The sequence below is a fragment of the Oreochromis niloticus genome, linkage group LG7, assembly GCF_001858045.2.
Source record: "Oreochromis niloticus isolate F11D_XX linkage group LG7, O_niloticus_UMD_NMBU, whole genome shotgun sequence".
NCBI classification, from domain to species: domain Eukaryota; kingdom Metazoa; phylum Chordata; class Actinopteri; order Cichliformes; family Cichlidae; genus Oreochromis; species Oreochromis niloticus.
Genome location: NC_031972.2, coordinates 15,303,993 through 15,323,092, shown reverse-complemented (window position 1 = coordinate 15,323,092; position 19,100 = coordinate 15,303,993). Strand labels below are relative to the sequence as shown.

At 40.6% G+C, this 19,100-nt stretch overlaps 1 protein-coding gene across 2 annotated transcripts in view; it reads left to right on the top strand.

Moving 5' to 3' along the window:
- The first annotated feature begins 844 nt into the window (after window positions 1-844).
- fibcd1b (fibrinogen C domain containing 1b) overlaps window positions 845-19,100 on the top strand; it is a 116,626-nt gene continuing 98,370 nt past the window's right edge. The window contains exon 1 of one of the 2 annotated variants that reach the window (XM_005454534.3): window positions 845-1,951. In XM_005454534.3, coding sequence (XP_005454591.1) covers window positions 1,880-1,951 — 72 coding nt within the window. In that variant the 5' untranslated portion in view covers window positions 845-1,879. The remainder of the gene's footprint in view (window positions 1,952-19,100) is intronic. The other variant, XM_005454533.3, reaches the window with a different exon arrangement.

Below are 19,100 nucleotides of genomic sequence, written 5' to 3'. Positions count from 1 at the left end.
ACTTCTCAGCATGTGGGCGAATGCATGTCATGCACCAAGAGAAGGCCATGGACATGAAGGCTTGACCCCCAGCAGCAAGAGGATCCAGTGGCTCTGTGATGGTATGGGAGGAATTTTGCTGGCATCAGGAAGTGTCACTGCAAATAAATACAAAGCTGTACCGAGTGGCCACCTTTATTCTGTGACAAAACATTTCTTCCCCCGTGGGAGTAGCCTCTTTGAGGATGACAGTACCCCCATCCATATGGCACAAGGGTTCACTGAATGGTTTGAGTCACTGGCCGAAGCTGCGGGAGCTTTTGAACCAACAGCGCTTCTCATAACCATCACTGAAACTGTCCAAATCTCTTTGGATGAATTGTGTTCAATCTCTCAGGTTGAGTGGCAAGCACAAGCAGAGTCAGTACAGATGTGCATGCAAACTGTAGTGATGTCAACACCAAACTGAGACGCTGCATGCATGTTTTTCTTTTAATTTGTCACCCCCTTTTTTAACAACTGGCCTGGATTTTTATGTTTGGGATTTGATGTCCACTGAGCTTGAAACACACCACAAACTTGAGTTAATACAGGCAAAAGGCTCTAGTCGTCTGACTTCTGTGAAATAAATGAGGTAGTAGCTTCAGTTTAATATTCTGTTTCATCTCTCTCTTTTTTATATACCTTAGTGAGGTTCTCCTGCCTTTAACTCCCAAAGAGCCCCCCCCCCATACTTCTAACGGCTGTCACACCAATTAGAAATCCTAGGTAATCTTACGTCTAGTCATTAAAATCCAGTCAGACACTGGGTGCAATAATGTTCAAAGGGTGCTGTGACAATCTCTGAAATATGAAGCAACCTTTATTAGATTTCCACAAGGAGGATTCCATCAGCAATCTGTTCTCAGGATTGTGTTTAACCGCCTACAGTCTGTGGTCTTCACATTAGAAATATATATATATTTTCTATGATCTGCTTCTGTTTGGGTTGCAGCGGGATAGGAGGGTTTGCGCTGCGGTGGAAGTGAAGCAGTAGGCGGTGAGGCGGTGGCACATCTATCGAGGGCAGGGCGGTACTGGGGAGGAACGTTGCCCTGGAGCGCGCCGCACGTACCGAAGGGACGCGCTGATTGACAGTCGGAGGCACGGAGCGCCCCGTGCGGAGCTCGCAAGCGGAGCACGCTAATCTCACCGCAACACGTCTTGTCAACGGCATCTGTGTGAAATTCCCAGATAGATCAGCCTGGCGCAGAAAAGAAAAAGAGGAAGAGTATCCGTCCAGCGGCTCCGTTATTGGAGGGTTTCTGGAGAAGTGGAAAGGACGCGGCGGCTCTGCAACTCTCTCCCATCTTCTCTCTACCTGTTCAGTGATTAGTGGAAATAGTCTTGGCCAACCTGGCGCCTCAAAGTGTCCGGATAACGGGAGTGGGTGGACGCAAAGGTCAGAATGCACCAAGCAATCTGAGCGAAGAAAGATTTTTGTCGATTTCTTTTTGTGGACTAAAAGGACTGCGCTTGGTGCTTGATCGGGATATATTTTTGTGGGGAGAGGTTGCTCTTTTTTAAAAACATTTGTTAAATGCAAAATAATCGCGATGTGTTTGTGAATCTTTTTTACTATTATTTCCAGGAGATTGTAATAGAAGAAAACTCTTTCTAATTGGAATATTGGATACAGAAGCAGGAAAGTCTGGAGGAATTTAGTCTAAGTTCCCTTTTGGTGCGTAATGTGTGCAAGTGCCGCATAAGTACTTTTGCCTTGTCCGTTTTTCTACCTCCAGTACCCCCATTTTTCTTTCTCATGGAGTAGGCTGAATCGCAGGTAAAGACTTAAAAAGAGTGGGCTTATTCCCTGCCGCCCCGAAACACAGGCGGATTCGATGCGCCGATTCTTCGTGTGATGGTAAATGACCGATGGGGAATCATGAACAGCTCTTCTGAACTCGAAGATGGAACTCGGCATAAAAACCAGGTATGTTCCGCACATTCTCCACTCGCTCTGTGGGCTTTTTTTTTTTTTTTTTTTTAATTACTATTATTATTAGTAGTAGTATTATGAGGAGTGGTGCATCTGCTTGCTGCAGTGTTACCACGCTGAATTTGGTGATGTGCCTCTCGGGCGAATCACTGCACTGTAGAGACAGAAGCTGCAGATGAGCTGTTATTCCCGACTCCCCGAGCTTTAGCACTTCTGTTCCTGTCATAATGTTTCAACCCACCCGCGGATCACACGGTCCCCACGGCTACTTTTTATTTATTTTTTTTATTTTAATGTGTCACAGCGCGTGAACGTGTTAGTTAGCCCTACTTAGAAATACATTCATTAAGGGGAATAGGTGAAAATCACTGCAGGAGATAATTGCGCATCTCGGCTGCATCCTCACCACATATTGTGAGATTACTTCGGGCTGCAAGCTGCTCGCTTGTCTGAAAATCCCGTTTGTCTTGTTGAAAATGCCGAAACTTGGCGCACAGACATCCTCCCGACAGTCTTGAGTTCAGCCTGTCTCCCGCTCGGGTGAACTGGGACAGGGTCGGACGTGTATGGTGTTGCATGCACGAAAGGCTCACTTTGGGGAATAGTCAGTGTGTTTTCACAAGGTCAGTAGAGGGTTATTGACAGCCAATGAGAGAGAGAACGAGACAGAGAGAGGAGGCGAGAGAGAGAAAGGTCTCCTCGGGAACAAGGGATCGGATTTCGGGGCACTGATACAGCTTGTGGCCTTTGCAAAACACACAGAAAGGAGGAAACACGCGTTTTCTTTTCCCTGTTTCTAAAAATGTAGATGGCTTTTAATAAGAAAGGTGAAAGTGCTGAAAAGTTGCTCAGAGAAATCTGAGACCGTAAGAGCAAATGTGACGTGAGCCTGCAGTTTGGCGATCTTTGCTGACGCACCTTTGATTTGTTTCATAGGAACGAGGAGAAATCAGCTCACATAAATCGTACAATAGATTTTTTAAAAATATATATGACCACATTATTATCCCAGTTAGACTAATCAGTAATCTGTGCTTTTTAGACTTTTTGTTTTGTTTTGTTTTTTGTACTGTGAATTGCGGATGGTGCCATTCCAACTGTTAGAAAGAAGCTCGACTTTGGCAAATCTCTAATACTGTGCGAAGCTTAGGTGTTGGATGTGTGGCTTGCTGCTCTCCTGTAGATTTCAGGGCTCAGTCAGAGTCACTTGCATGGTGGCACTGTGGGCCTGTGTTTGAGTCTTGCTGCATGAGTATGGACTGATACCGAGATGAGTTTAATGTGTTGTATGTTACAGCTGGCAGATCTTCATGTAACCTGCTTATAAGTGGAGTCGAGGCCAGCGTTTTATTGCCTGCAAGCTCCCCTGTCTGTTTTATAAGCACTTAAAGGTCACGTGAACACCAGATAGCCTGCCCTGGGTTTTAATGTGTTGAGTGTGTGTGTGTGTGTGTGTGTGTGTTCTGCAATGCTAGCCTCTCTATGTCTGATCAGTAAACTAAAATGGGGAGGAGGGGGTCTGTGAATGAAAAATGAAGAGTCATGTTTAGATTTAAAAAAAAAAATCTGAATGACTCTAATATTGTGAAGCATAAAAAGCAGAATGTTATCCATAACTTCAACACTGGGTGAGAGGAGAGGTTGTGGGAAATAAGAACGCCTAATGCTCCAATCTGTCCCACTCCTCCCTACATCAATCTGTCTCCTTCTTCGGCACTTGTTATGTTACTATCACACACAGGCAGACATAACCACTCTCTCTGCCCCCCCACCCCATCCCTCTCTTTCTGTCAGCCAGTCTCTCCCTGCAATCTTTAGCAGTAATACCAATCTTTTATCTCCAGTCTCGTGCTATTGACACAGTCATTTCAGACCCAGTGGGGAGGGATCAGGTAATAGAGATCTCTTGCGGTCTCTGTTTGTCTTGATATTACAAAACATCGCCTGGTATTTGTCTGGTAACTCTGCATATTTGAGTCGTTGCTGTAGGTGGGCTGTCATCTGTGCCCTTTTGTAACAGATGGGTGCCATTTAGAGTAAAGCGGAGATTCAAGTGCGACTTAAAAACCGGCTTTGAAATCTTCGCCGGATACAAAGCAACTGTGTGACTGTGGCCGCATGGTTGGATGTGCTATTAACTTGGGAGAATTTCGAGCGAGCACAATAGCGGAGCATTCATATTAGGCTTTGTTGATGAAAAAAGTCAGAGCTGAGAAAAGTCAAGGCAAAAAAACAAAAACAAAATGTAATTCTAAATATATAAAAATACAAATAAGAGCAGGTTGCTTTGGAATGAATACACATCCCCAGAATATGAGCTTTTGGTCGCATGCAGTTCAAACGATGAAAGCCCAAAGGACAGGATGATGATTATAGGAAAACAGGACTTGTTTTCAGTCATTCACATAATATCAAAAAGGTATCCAAAGGACAAGGAAGTGAATTATCATGTGACTCCTGAAGCCAATGACCTGCTTAACTGTTAGGATTTAACCTCCATTTTCTCTCACGCTCCGATGAAAGCCGCTCGCCTGAATCGTTAACCTGTTTGCTTACATGGCTGGAACGAATTGATGAAATTATGATTCATCAACTCTCTGTTTTAAGTTACGTGTCAGTTTTACATTTTTATAATTCAACACTGGAATAAGGAAGGTTTTGTTCTGTTAAAAACACCATTGTACTGTAGGTCTTCTTTTGAAAGGTTAGCTATTCAATTCAATTCAATTCAATTTTATTTATACAGAGCCAAATCACAACAACAGTCACCTCAAGGCGCTTTATATTGTAAAGTAGACCATAGAATAATACATACAGAGAAAGACCCAACAATCATATGGCCCCCTATGAGCAAGCACTTTGGCAACAGTGGGAAGGAAAAACTCCCTTTCTATATCAGATTTCTAGATTTGTATATCAGCTACTGTGCTGTGATTCTTATAGCAGGTTAAGCAGCATTTTCTTTTTAAATTTCATAGTGTGATATAAGTGCACATATGTGTGCTAAAACCTATGGTATATACAAATGTACTGCACATAGGATATATCTGTATATTTCTCATCTTTACCACACATGATGCAGAAACACAGTACAGCTTTAAAGGGAGATAAGCCCAGTGGGGTTGCCCACTTGGGCTGGAGATAATCAATAACATTCTGTGAACTCTAAACTTTCCAAAGCATTGAGGAAAAAAAACTGTTTGTTTATGACAAGAAAACCATGGAATATATCTGACAGTTTGTCAGCTTTTACAGCCTAAGCTTCACTTTGGAACCACAACCAACACTAACAGATCAAAGTCAAGAAATGGAATCAATGATTCAGCAAAGCGTGTAACAATAGTTAGGAAGTCTATCTATCTCCAAAACATCATGAAGGAAAGCTATAAGAAGGAGGATGATGTGCAGCACATACATGCAAAGATATGCGCACACACACGCACCATGTTTATCACACACAAGTATCAAAAACAGACTCAGCAGCCACCCATATCACAAATTATGTCAACACCTCTGCTGGTATTTATCAAACTGCACTAACTCACTTAATTAGACTTTGTACCCACACGCAACTGTGGCACAAGAGTCAGGCTCTGTAGGACTTCATGCACACACTGATTTTTCATTGTATCTCAATCTCATAATTACGCCTACAGCAATAGTGGAAATGCTTTTGTTGGTGTTTTCTTTATTTCTAAGTAACTGTGTGATTATTTTATTTTTCTCCTGTACGTTAAACTGAAGTGTCCTGAAGCAAGTGCAATCACAAAGTAATCTTGCTCATGTACTAATGGAATATGTATCATATGTATTTTTTAAGCACCTCAACCTCAGTTTTTAATGGAAGAAAAAAGTGCAGTATATTCTGGTCAATGGGAGGGGGTGTGCCAATCAACAGCAGTCTCGTGCTTGACATTGCTCAGTAGCATTCAAACATAATGAAGAAGTTCCAAAGTGCCGTTAGATTTGTGGATAACAGCACAACGCGATTGCAGAGTGGCTACTCCATGATAATAATGACAAGCAGCTGCTAAGAGGCAACTGATGGCAATCTTGATATCTGAAGACATGCAATCACAAAGCGCGCTTCTTTACAGCTCTGAATCGTTCAGGTCCCGATTTATAGCGTTCATGTGATGAGTTCAAAACAGTAATGTGCGAACAACTGAGAAAATCAAGCCATTTACACTCGACAAACAAACACATGAAACTGCCATGATCGCTGTACAAACAGGGCAATTATTCTTTTTTTTCCATATAAAGAATGCGTCAAATGGCAGTGAAACCTTCCCCACATAGCGATCAATACAGAGGATTATTAATCTCCTCTTCTCTGTAGAGCCTTTTAAACCAAAAGCCATAATTAGTGAAAAAGAGTGAAAATATAGATGAGTGCAGCCTGTAAAAAGTCAGCTACTTCCCAAAGGATTTGGTAAAGACCAAAAACATGACTAAAAGAGAGTCGTGGCTGTACTTACATTCCCCGCTGCTAATTAATGATCAAATTAAAACTGCTGACATGCCCACAGTTAGCATACTAGCTAGGATGACAGCTAGGATATGGTAATATTTAACATTTATTAACTATAACAGAAAAAATTGCAGTTGTCATCATAGCTTAAACTTTCACTCGCTACGGCTTATTTGTGTTCAGTAGGGCAGCATTTGCGATTGGAAAATTGCGGCCTTTCATATCGTGACTTTGATTAATTGTTCAGCCCTAATAACAATGCTCCAGTGGAAGCAGATACATGTGAAATATATGTTCTATACAGCCATGCCATGATACTTTAATCATCAGCATAACAGTATGTTGAGGGCTGAAGATTGTAAATGCGTGCCGTCTCCGTGAGAGATGTGGGCTTGCTGCTTCTGTGGGTACCCTTGTCGAAATAATGAACCTGCTGAGCAGGCCAGAGGTATAGGAGGCCATGTGGACTGGAGCAAAACAGAGCAGAGAGACTTCCCTGGATCACTGGGCCTGTGATTTCCCTGTGGGGGGTCTTGCTGTGGCAGGACTACAGCTCTAACAACCTCGGCCTTGGTCTCCCCTGCCTTGCTCTGGCTTGGCATCGAGGAAGCACCTGACACCAAAGGGCTTCATGTATTTGTCACATCACCGATACGGATGCAATAATAGCTACACATTCTGCTTTCAGTCAACTTCAGCGCATCAATTAAAATGATAATGTGGAAGTTGCTTTCTCTGTCTTTACATGTGGGCGCTTTTGTCTGTACTGTGACCATCTCAAATTAGGCTGTGTTAAGAACTGTTCAGTACATAAAAGTACTTATAGTTTGACATATTTATGCGGGGGTCTATGCATGTTTCGCTTGTGTGATGACTTACTTTTATCAATCCTTTCAAACTTAGTTGGGGGAGGGGGGACAGAATAGATATAGTAACTCTATTTATCAAGAAGAAAACAAAAACAGTCCCTCAGTGTCACCGATTTCACTTTGCTCTTTATAGCAACATCCCCCTATAAACTGGCGCATGTACTATAATGAATTTCAAAGCCTTAAGTTTTTGCAGTTTCTCATCTTCCTGTGGGCACGTCTCTTCTCACACAAATGCTTTTCTAATTGCCTCTCTCTGTTTTTATTCTTTGTATCGGTGCAATATCAGCTTCCTTCCAGCTATAAACACATCCATGCGCTATAGATGCTTTCCATTGTTTTAGTATTGTTGAATTGTGGGTTCAAAGCCTAAGTGGTTCACAGGAGTGTAGGACTATTGTTAGAATGAAGGTATGAATGTGTGAGAGGACTCTGTGTGTTGGTGGATCAAAGAGGTAACGAGCCATTACTGTCAAGTTGTTATATAACTGAAGAGTGCTTTTTGATAGAAAGTGATTGAGTGTCGTAATGGAGCGGCATGCAGTTTTGTTTAGGTTTCTGACACAGACAGAGCCATTTTGTGTAGCATCCCAACAAACTCCATGGTGACAGCAATAGAAATGGTCACTGTTCAGCTGCAAAATACTGAAGGGTGATAATGAGCAATGAGGCCAGAGGTGGCCAAAATATTGGTTACCAAATTGCTATGGAAATAAAAAGCAGATGCATGTTGTTTTTATATATTTTTATAATATTTCACTTTTTTTTAGTTACAAAATGGTTGTAAACAGAGAGTCATAATATGTTCAGTTATTTTTTTTTAATTGAAGAAAAAAATATTTATGTATGTTTTTCAATGTAGAATGTTGGTGGTTCAGTCCCTGAAGAACCAGAAACCAATCCAATCAGCCCCCCGAGCTGATCCTGATGCGTTCATCGGACTGTGAATGTGAGTCCGAATGCTGGCTAGGAAGTACTTAGATGTAGAAAAAAGTGCTTATGCAGATCAGACATGTTGTATAAAGCCATTTAAGTGCTTAAGTACTCAAATGGCACTATATAAGAACTAGTCCCATATTTGGAGATTTCAAAATCCAATACATAGGCTGTATTTTTTTTTTAAAAATATTGGTTATGTGTATTAAGTTCTTACAATAATGACATAAAGATCATCTTTCTTTGTTGTCACAAGTTGTATATCACTCATGTCTTATAGTCTGCTAGCATTAGTTGTTATTTTTGAGGTGTTGCAAACAGAGAAGTTGCAGAGCGCCCTCTGATGGATAACTGTGTAATTAATTTTCAATTTTCCACTGTTGTAAATGCCAGTGCCAATATGCTGACAAATAGATAATACACAAATACAACCCTATGGTTAAATTGTAATTTGGCCAGTTCATGGTAGGATTAAGATTATGAGTCTGTCTCATGATGGTGTTTAATGTTCTCATGTTTCCTACTCTTTTTATAAGTCTTTCTGTCATCTTTTGTTCTGATACGATGTTTTTGTAAACAAACTGCTTGTTGGTAAAAAGTCCAGGAAGGGCATCTAGGCAATATTCAAAAAGGACGTAAAACAGGTCACATCTGGAACGCCTGCACAATTTTTCAAACAAGACTACAGATCCACAATGTTGGTGAGCTAGTGGATATTCAGAATAGAAAGGTATGCTGGGATGCGTAGCTCTATGAAGATAGCTCTTTACTCATCTGAAGGTTAAACATGGGAACTGCTTTCCTGCGTGCTTTTCATCCCTTATTTGTATTTACTCTCTGACCCTTATGCCTCTCTATGTTTTTTTTTCTCACTTTCTCAGTGTATATATTTCTTATTCACATGAATGTGCAGACTATTTCAGATCTGTAGTGCTGCAAGCTGGCCAACAAGGCCTTCGGAGAAAAAAGAGCCATTATCCAGGAAGGACAGGAACACAAATGAAAACAGAATTTGATGAAGAAGAATGAAAACAAGACCTAGAGTAAAGAAACAAAAGAGTAACCCAAAGTGGAGTAAAAATGACACAGGAGGGTTGGAGCGAATGAATCATAGACAGTCCCAGATCAGTGTTGCGCAGACAGCGGGCTAGCTGGGGGCACATGTACCTTTGCAAGATGACGCAGATATATTCCAGCTGCTCAAAATCCCACGTACCATCAACAAAGGGTTGTTATCAGATATACCACACATTGCTTTTGGGGAGGGAACACAGTCTTTTTCCACACAGTCAACTCTTGGATCAGTTACAAGGCTCATTGCAGATGCCCCAAAGCATCACCAAGGGCTCACTCGCATCCAGGAAAACAGCTGTAATAGGGAATAACTGTACCTAATTGATTCATGGTTCTGGTGATTATGTTGATTTTGTGCACTACATACGCTTTGGGTCAAGTGTGTATGCCCGAAGGTGCATGTGACTCAGTGCACTTGCATGTCCTTAAATGTGTGTGGGCAAACACAACGTGTGTACATGATGGTGATGATGATGGTGGCCTGTTGTATGTTTTTGAACAGTTGTGAGAAAAAGTAAATGCGAGCATTAAGAAAGAGGCCAAGGTTACTCTCTACCTGCCAGAGCACGTATTGACAGACCTGTCAACAAGCTGACCTGATGGGTAGGGTTTTACAGTAGAAGAGCTAAGAGTCCAGGAAAGACTTAGGGAGAGAGGAAACCAGGCAGGGAAGGACGTGAAATGTACATCTGTTGGACTTTTGCTGGTCCTGCAGCATATGTTCCAAAAAAAGTCATGAAGATTAAAAAAGGAACACTTTAAAGGAAAGAAAATGTTTTATTTTATTCCAAGAGACTATAATATCACTAATATGCAGCTGATCATTCACCTCCCTGCTAATTCAGCATTAAAAATGCATTGGAAATCACCTGTGAGAGGCAGCTGAGAGGTGTGTGGAGGTGGGAGGAAAAGAGTGGGCTGGAAGTGAAACGGGTGGTGGGGTGAGGGATGAGAGCGATGCAGCGTGTGCATGTATTACAGAGTTCAGTCATCGCAGAGGACAACTAGCCGGGCTCGTTTCCCTGACAGATTGGACCCTATCTTTATATCTGCAGTGAGAAGTGTCCAATTTCCTCCTGGCGATTTCAATGTAGTTAAAGAGCTCTGTTCATGTCACGCTTGCGTCTTGATAAAATAGAGATGTGAGATTAGGACCCTTCTTTTAAGCAAACATACATCGCACCACAACACCACATAATGGGCTTTTTCTTTTTTTGGCTTGATGTTCCCTCGTCATTAATCAACGATTAAATATCATCACGCATGGAAGCACAAAAAAAAGTCACCTACACGCATTTTTCCTTTCTGATGAGCATCAAACTAAAAATGCAGCCTGAACAGTGAATTAATTGAGCAAATTCATTTGAAAATCTAGTAAATAATTTATGACATACAGAGAAGTTTAATCAAGAAATCAATCTATTGGCCACTGGACCTGGAGCAGAAAAAGCATAGGAGAGCAGGGGGTAAGAGGATGATGATGCAGTCTTAACATAAACTAAGCTGAATATGGAGAATGCCTCAGAGCAAGCCACAGCTGATTTTTAAAATAGTAATGCTAAAGAGTGTCATCTGTTCCTGTGCTTGTGTACTGGGGGCCTCTTTTTACTGCCAGAGCACATGTGATCGAGATACTTTGCTCTCTCTCGTGCGGCCGTCTCTCCAAAATCACATTATTGGTTCTCCTCTGAGCCAAGTAAAGGCAATTCCACAGCAAACCGGCTTCATATATTTACCTGCTGATGACTTGCTTAAGCTAACGGAGGAAACATAATAGCGTCATTATGGGCCATGCGCCATCAGATGTCTCAAGGTTAATAGCAGCATTAATTGACAACAAGGATGGAGGCTGAGAAAACCTTGTTCTAATTAGGTAGTATTCTTGACTTATGAATTGGCTTGGAAATGTAATTCCTTATCCATTCAGTTAAATGTGTCAGAAAAAACACACTCAGTGGATGGTTAATAGCCACACACTTTTTTTTTTTTAGTTTCAGGGACTTGGCTTTTACAAGATAATAAGAAATGAGAATTAATTAGATCCTGCACCAAGCCAAGCCCAATCCCTTCCTTTAAAATGTATGTCATATTTTCTGGAAGGATGGCACTGACCGCAAGCAGTAAAGCATCTTCAGTATCACTCATTAATAGTAGAAGAGTTCCCGCTGACTATGTTTTAAGTCAGTTGTGTTTTTACGTTTGTGATTAGTAGGATATGAAGAAAACAAGAGAGAGGTTAGGTGAGTGATATAAGGATGCTGAAAGGTATTGGAAGTGAGAACAGTTTTAGGAGAGAAATAAAAATAAATAAATAAATAAAATAGATTTGATCCATGAAATCTATCCAGGACTAGACAGACACAGAGGGAGGCAGGGGGGTATGCAGAAATGTATTTATTGCAGCTATCCAATTAAACAGTTATGACAAACTCATGGCTAATGTATTAACAGACTTATCCACTAACATCCATTATTTATTCATCATCAAAAATTCAATCTGGCAGACTGTGTGCCATTATTCAGATGTGCTGGGGGAAAGTGGCACATTTGAATAAATGAGGATTGTAGGCCTCACTCCCATGGCTTGTTGTTATTCCAAAACCCTCCTTTTAAGTGATTCAAACATTAAATCTGTCAAAAAAAATGTAGGAGAGTGATTGTTGTTGCGAGTTTTTAAAAAAATCCCTCACTAGCCCACATAGCTGGATTTACTATATCTTTGGGAAGAAACATATTATTGTTCTCAGCCCATTTTTAAAAAAAACGACACAGACACAGAGCTCCTGAAAGGGGCTTTGTCATACATCATCTACCTTGCATTTTTTTAACCACCAAAAAGGAAACCATTATGCCTTATGTCAACTTACATCTCTTTTCAGAGCAGTTTTTGAGCCCCTCATATGGCTTCACTAGACAAGAGCATAATTATTATATTTGGTTTGTCTTGTTTCCTTTGGTGAAATTCTGCACATCTCTGCAGTACTATAGCCTGAATGTGATTGGATATGGAAATGTTGAGTGCTGCAGACCACTCGTTCTGCTGATGCTGTGGAATTTGGCATCAGCAGAACGACATATTCCTCAGAGAAACAAACACTCACTCATGCAGACACCTACTGTGCATGAAACCGGACACACAGACTCTTTAGTAATGCAAAACATTACAGGAAAACCAGCTACAGTAAAATGTACACATCTAAAGCTCGGTAGCTAAAGCATCTCGTGAGTGGACACAAATATCCAGGAAACAGCAGATAATAGGCATAGCATTCTACAATATTCCTAATACTCTATATCACATGTAATAAATTTTGACATGCAGTCTATAGTCCGTAATAAGCTTGTAATGTTAATGCTTAGCATGGACCAGCAAGTTTATCTTGGACTGACTCACTTTGGTTGATCTGGCTTCGCTGAGCCTAGCATTAGGTGCTCTGAATAACTAATATCACAGAGCAGGCTCTGTTAGATTTAGATCTACCTATTCAGCAAAAACCATTTTCATGTGAAAGAGGCAGAAGTACATAATTGCAAACTCCATTATGATAATTATGAACAAAGCACTGGGAAAATTGTGTTATAGTTATAGTTATACACAAATTATGATTTGACATTTAAAATCTGACCTGCAAATATTTCCGATGGTCTTCCTGTCAGTCCTGTGGGAATGGTGACTGTAATTTAATCAGTAGTGAGCTGCTGGTCTGATCCTCTGAAGTTAACCCGGTCCAGAACGGCGCTGAGATGACCATGGTGATCCAACCTGGTTAAAGTGAGCCATTTGTGTGGCAAAGGTAAACACGAGTTAAGCTGATAGTTTGCTGATAATCTTCTCTGTGTGTAAAGTTTACCATGTTCACCATCTCTTGGTAACACTAGCAGTACCATTTTTATGAGCTTTCATGAGCAAATATGTGCAGACTGACTCTGCATATATTTGCTCATAACCTTGGTCATATGGGATAAACTGCTGAGATCTCACCATAAATGTTACAGTTTGTCTTTGAGAAACCATGAATTCATAAAAATTTAATTAATTAAACTGTATGATGCATAAAAACAACCAATTGGGCAGAGGTTTTGTATTTTCTTGTTGTGTGAAAGGCGAACAGTGTTCTTTACTGGATTTTGTCTGACTTGGCTCTCACAGTGTGTATTGATGTAGACTTGATAGCCACCTGTAGAATAATTGCAATCTAATACAACATCCATACAGGAAATAGTATAAATAGTTTTCATGATTTTAATGTTGGTGTTTTGTTTAAATTGTGCCAGAGGGGATTTTATTATTCTCCGCTGAAACTGATGTCTTAGTTTTGTTATTCTGCTGGAGTGCTTGTTATTTCTTCCAAGGACTTAGAAGATGTATGGCCCAAACACTGCAGCATTCAGTCCCTGACTATCAAGCAGTTCAAAACAGAATCTTAAGACTATCTTCGCATTCTCTCCGAGCCATTATCTGTCCTCTATATCCCCCTATCCTTGTGTTTTTAGTACTATTTAATTTCATTCATCTATTTTTGTGTCTCATGGATGGGATGTAAAAGCACAATTTAAAATCTATACACTTTTAAAAGTTTCTTTTTACTTTCATCTTGACCTTGCTTTACTAATCTTAAATTGACATTTTCCAGACAAGCTGTCAGATTATCAGGTACAAGTGCTTCCAGTCTAGGTTTGTGTGATATTGTAAAAGCCTTTAGAAAGTCTGTCAGCACAGCACAGTGTCTCAGCCATTTGTCTGCCACCTTTATTTAAAGTTTCCTTACAGAATCAGTAATGAATTAAGTTTACAAGCGATAGAACTGGACTGGATCTGTGACAGCCCTCTGTCTTGGTCAGGGCCTGATGTGTTACGGCTGTTTGTTCCTCTGTGTTGTCTGGTAGGCAGAGTTAATCAGTACAACAGGGAGCACCTGGCCAGTCTTCCCAGAGCATTTAAGAGCTTGGTGTCTCAGCTTTTGCTCCATCTCTCCATTCACCCAACACCATATTATTTGTTTTTTTTGGCTTTGGCCTGGTTGTTTAAGGTTATCACAACATACAAAGCCATGTATATTTAACATTCAATCACCCATCCAATTAGTGTTACAATGAAAACCCTGATTAGCACACCTCATGAGGCACGATGTGTGTCTACTTTATTTGGTAAGTAAAAAGGTAAATTTTAGTTTAAGTCATTTCTCTCCTACTTTTTGTCATGGCCCTTGACTAACTGTGACAAATTTGGGGGCTCGTCCAGGATTTGAACCTGGGACCTCTTTTAAATTAAATGGGTGAATATAAAGTATGCAATGTGCCCATTTGTTTGGCTGGCTTTGGCCTGGTTGTTTTAGGTTTTACACTAAACAACACTTTGGATACTCAACATTCGACTGCCAAATTTGGGAGAGGCCCCAGGTTCAAATCCCAGATGAGCCCCAAAATTTGTCACAGTCCAGCTAAAGGGCCATGGCAAATAATGGAAAAGACACTAATTGAACCAGAATTTAACAAATTATTAACCAAATCGAATAGAAAATTATACTACTCCATTAGGTGTGCTAATGTGTTTTATCAGTTGATAAAATGAAATGAAAGCCAAAGCAAACAAATACCATGGTGTTTGGTGAATAGAGAGGAGGAGCAGGAGCTGAGACACCCAGCTCTTAAATGCTCCAGGGAAGCCGGCTAAACTTTTCTGTCACATATCTAACAGAAAAGTTTGAAGTCTGGTGTTTCTGTAAAAGATGTAGGGTTTGGAGAAAAAGCAGCGAAAAGTAAAGAATAAAACTGAGAGTCTATTTCTTTTTTTGACAACCCTTAATTTGCGACTAGACTGTAGCAGTAATTGTCATCTAATCACAGACAAATCTTGAAAATTGTTCTTTAGCTAACAGTGTCTTTCTTTAATTCCCACCATACTTTGAACTTATTTTCTCTCTCGCACAGCCTCTCTCACTTGGGGAATGAAATCTGGCAGCCTCCTCACAGGCACCTATAATGTGCTAACATAAGAAATCAATCAGACTCACACTATTTCTACAGCCACTCAGCTCACATTGATTTATTGCATGTGTTGAAGATGCAGAGAGAAACTCTTTAGCACTATGGGGCAGGGTGGTCAAGAGGAATGGATGTAGGAGAGGAGGATGAAGGAATGACAAGTTTAGGAGAAGAGATGGTGGGGGGGATTTGGGGTCACTGGCCTTTGTTCTGACAGACTGACTTTTAACTCCGGGGTTAAGGCACTGCCAGTCATCAGCTGAAGAGAAAGTGATGATAGTGTATTTTCTATTTTAGGTGGCTGTGGTGTTATTGCTGTGGGGATTTCTGTTACGTGGGGTATAGCAGTTGCTGTCAGCTTGTAGTAAGACGTGTCAGGGGTCACAAAGATGCAGTGGCTTAGATATCCTCCAGATATTATCAATAAATGAACCTGAGAAACTTATAGAACAATGTTCCACAGTGACTTCCCTGTCTAATGGAAGAATTCTGTTATTGCTCTAATAGCATTTGTTTCTAATCCACTTAACAATTTAACTTGATTCAAGTCTTGGCATCGAGTGTGTGCCATTGATGCATGAGCATCACTGGGAAAATGTGATAAAAAATGACTCCTATCTTTGAAACAAAATTATTACTGTATTAAGATCATAATCTTTACCTAATATACTTTGCAATGGCTTTTTGACTGTTGTTACTGATCTGAGGAAAATTCAGTTTTGACATTTTTAAGCTCAAAACAAATTATTTTGCCATTACTAAAAAAATTATGACTCATGCAGGTGAAGGGGAGGGAATACCTCACCAGTAAGTTATATACACCTCCCGAGTGAAAGGCTTGTTTATCTGTTTTGTGAAAGATGACTGTCTTAGGGAGAGACAGAGTAAGTAAGAGCTTAACAGCAGCTTGGTATATTTATATCATGAGCATACACTTAGAGACACCAAAGGGAGTTGATGGAGATGAGGAGTGAAGTGGATTACTGAGATAGGATGGCACTATGGGGAGAATGAAATCGTATGTTTATATTAGGCTTTCATGAAACACATAAGCAGGAAAACACACGTCATTTGTGGCCATATGCAGCTCCGCTGAGTGGCTGTGGGCGTCTCTCTGCTGGGGCTGCGAGGCCGATGGAAGGGGTTAAAGAGAAGATTAAAGTGATAATGTACATCTCTAATCCGCAGCACATTAGGAGGGCAAAGAGGCAAAAACCGCCTCTGACCACGGAGCCTAACATAAAGAGCGTGCATCAGTTGCCATCAGGGTCAGCTGTCACCATGGTAACAGATTATTCTGAATAATTATGTGCCATATGCGCCTTGTCACAATTAGAAGTTGGCTGTGAGCCGGGCCATGGGTCAAATGGTGATCAGAGTATTGGGGGTGGTGGCAAACACATCCCCCTACAGTGTTTATTAAAATAAAGTTCAGCTTGCTGTTCACATCTGTCACAAGCCTCACAACCCGCTCTCTGCTTCAAAGCAGATTTTCTTAGAGATCCGATGCTACTAGCTGCAACACTTTGTTGCTGTGGCTTACTCGAAATGTCACTGCATGCTGCGTGTATTGAGTTTTCAATAGTTTTTTTTCCCCTTTTATAATAGATCTTCCAAAATGAAAATCTGGAAATGAATAAAAATGGATTTATGATTTCAATCAGACTACTAAGCTTCTCGAATCGACTTTTTAGCGGAGTAGCGAGGAAAGGAAATGACTGTGTGAAGACAGTGCTCAAATGTAAGCTGACAGAGGCTCAAGTAAAAAAAAAAAAAAAAAAACTTGTGTGGTGTGTTCTCCCTCCATTAGGAGTCCAGACATTTTAACTCATCACTGCAGTTCTCCCACAGGGCTTATACAGAGAATGCCTCTGTTCCCATAAGCCATGTTCACACTAGTGCAGTGGGAAAAGCAGCAACAAGGTGCAAAGTGGTTTATCCATTATAGTGGATCATTTATTTTGACACTTCAGCCCATGTGTGAAAAGTCATTTAGAGTGAGATACTGTGCATCCCTGTAAAGCATAAATGCCCAAATCACAATTAATTAATATAGAAAAGCTAGTCATCCAAATACCATGAAGTAATGCAGCTGAGTTCCTTCTTGGTAACTTAGAGTCTTACGTTTGGCTCATTTCCCTAGCGCACATGTGCCATCTGAAACTTAACTTTCTCAAGTGACCCGCGACGATCTCTATTCACATCGAGTTTCTACATCTGATTGTGAATTTGGCACTAAACAGGAATCTCCAGGGAAGTGCAAAATGTGACAGAGGCTTAATCAGTCTTAAAACGCTCGCAACACCTCAGGCTTATTACTGCAAGCTGTCAGATTGCATGAGTTGCACAATGATACTGCTTTTCTCTGATCAAATTTGTCACATCATGCCAGGCTGGATCATAAGGTGCAGGCGCAGTCGACACATTTAGGAAAGAGCCTAGATGTGTTCAGACAAGTCACTTACATTTAAACACCAATTAAGCCTCGTGCACCACTTATATCTGTAGTCTATTAGATTGTCACCCATCACTATTAGGAGGTACTTGAAAGCCCTCTGGCATTCTGGGAAAATAATTACATTCTTTCTGCGTCATAATTACTGCCTTGAAAGTGGCTCTTTCAAACACTAACAAAGCAGGCTCTTACTCTTTCTCCGTCTCCCCATTTCTCTCCCCCCCAAGGTCTGCGTTTCTCGTCTGTCTGTTTTCTCCCCAGACACTAATGAAGTGGTTTAATCTCGTAACTCCAGAGAAATTGTCAGAAGAGAACTCCATTAATTAAGTTCTTGAAATTTCCTTATTTTGAGAATGGGTCAAATCTATAGGTTTGCCACCTTACTGTTGTTTTGAAAGAGAATTGGCATGCTGTAAGGACATTGTGTTGTTTAATTAGTCAAAATTAAACTAAGTTAAGTTTTTTAATTTGATCCATTTGATTTCCAGCTGCCAGTCTTAACTCAAGTCGATGTGTAATCTAGAAACTCATATTAAGATTTGTTTTTGCTAGCTAACAGTAAGCTAGTAGCATTAGGATACCATATGGTTATTTTCCTGTCACTTCTGAACCTACACTACTACCCCTTGCAAGAAGTTGGTATGAAAAACCTGCCAGACATGAGGTGAGTTTGAGTTATTATATAGTTCTAGTTCAGTAAATACAGTGAAAAGCTTGTCTGCTACTTCCTGAGCATGACTGATGTCTAGCACTAGCTAACCACACTCAATTGGTCTGTTTATGCAGTCACTCTACATTTATTTAGTCCTTGCCTTCTTCTGACTGTTCATTTGGAGTGCTTTTTTTGACACAGCCCTAGTTCATTCACAGGAAAAGTGACAGTTGTGTGACAGTTCCTACTACAAACAGCCAGAGAGCAAGTGTGCTTCTGCTCTCATATTTGTCTGCTTCTCAGTCCCAAAGATTCAGGCTGGTGACTTTTGATCCAAATTTTCAGAGTAACGTAAAAAAAAAAAAAAAAGTGCTCTTTTTCAAATGGTGTGGCCGGCATTTCGTTTTTTTCCCTTCATCACTTTTTTTTTTCTTATTTGAGCATCAGTAGCCCAAGTAAAGTATGCTAGGTTACAATTCGGATTGCATTAACTGGCTTCAGTAGCTGTTAATGCAACAGCTTTTGAAAATGGGCTACAGGATTTCCTGCTGCCATCCGAAATGACAAAAAAACTGTTGTATGCAGTGTTGTTCCTGGATTCAAGTGCAAATAGTTACTTCAAACCATATTGAACAAATGGGATGCTTGGATATATCTAACAGGCCACAAAAACGAATCAAATTCACCACAAGGGAAAATGT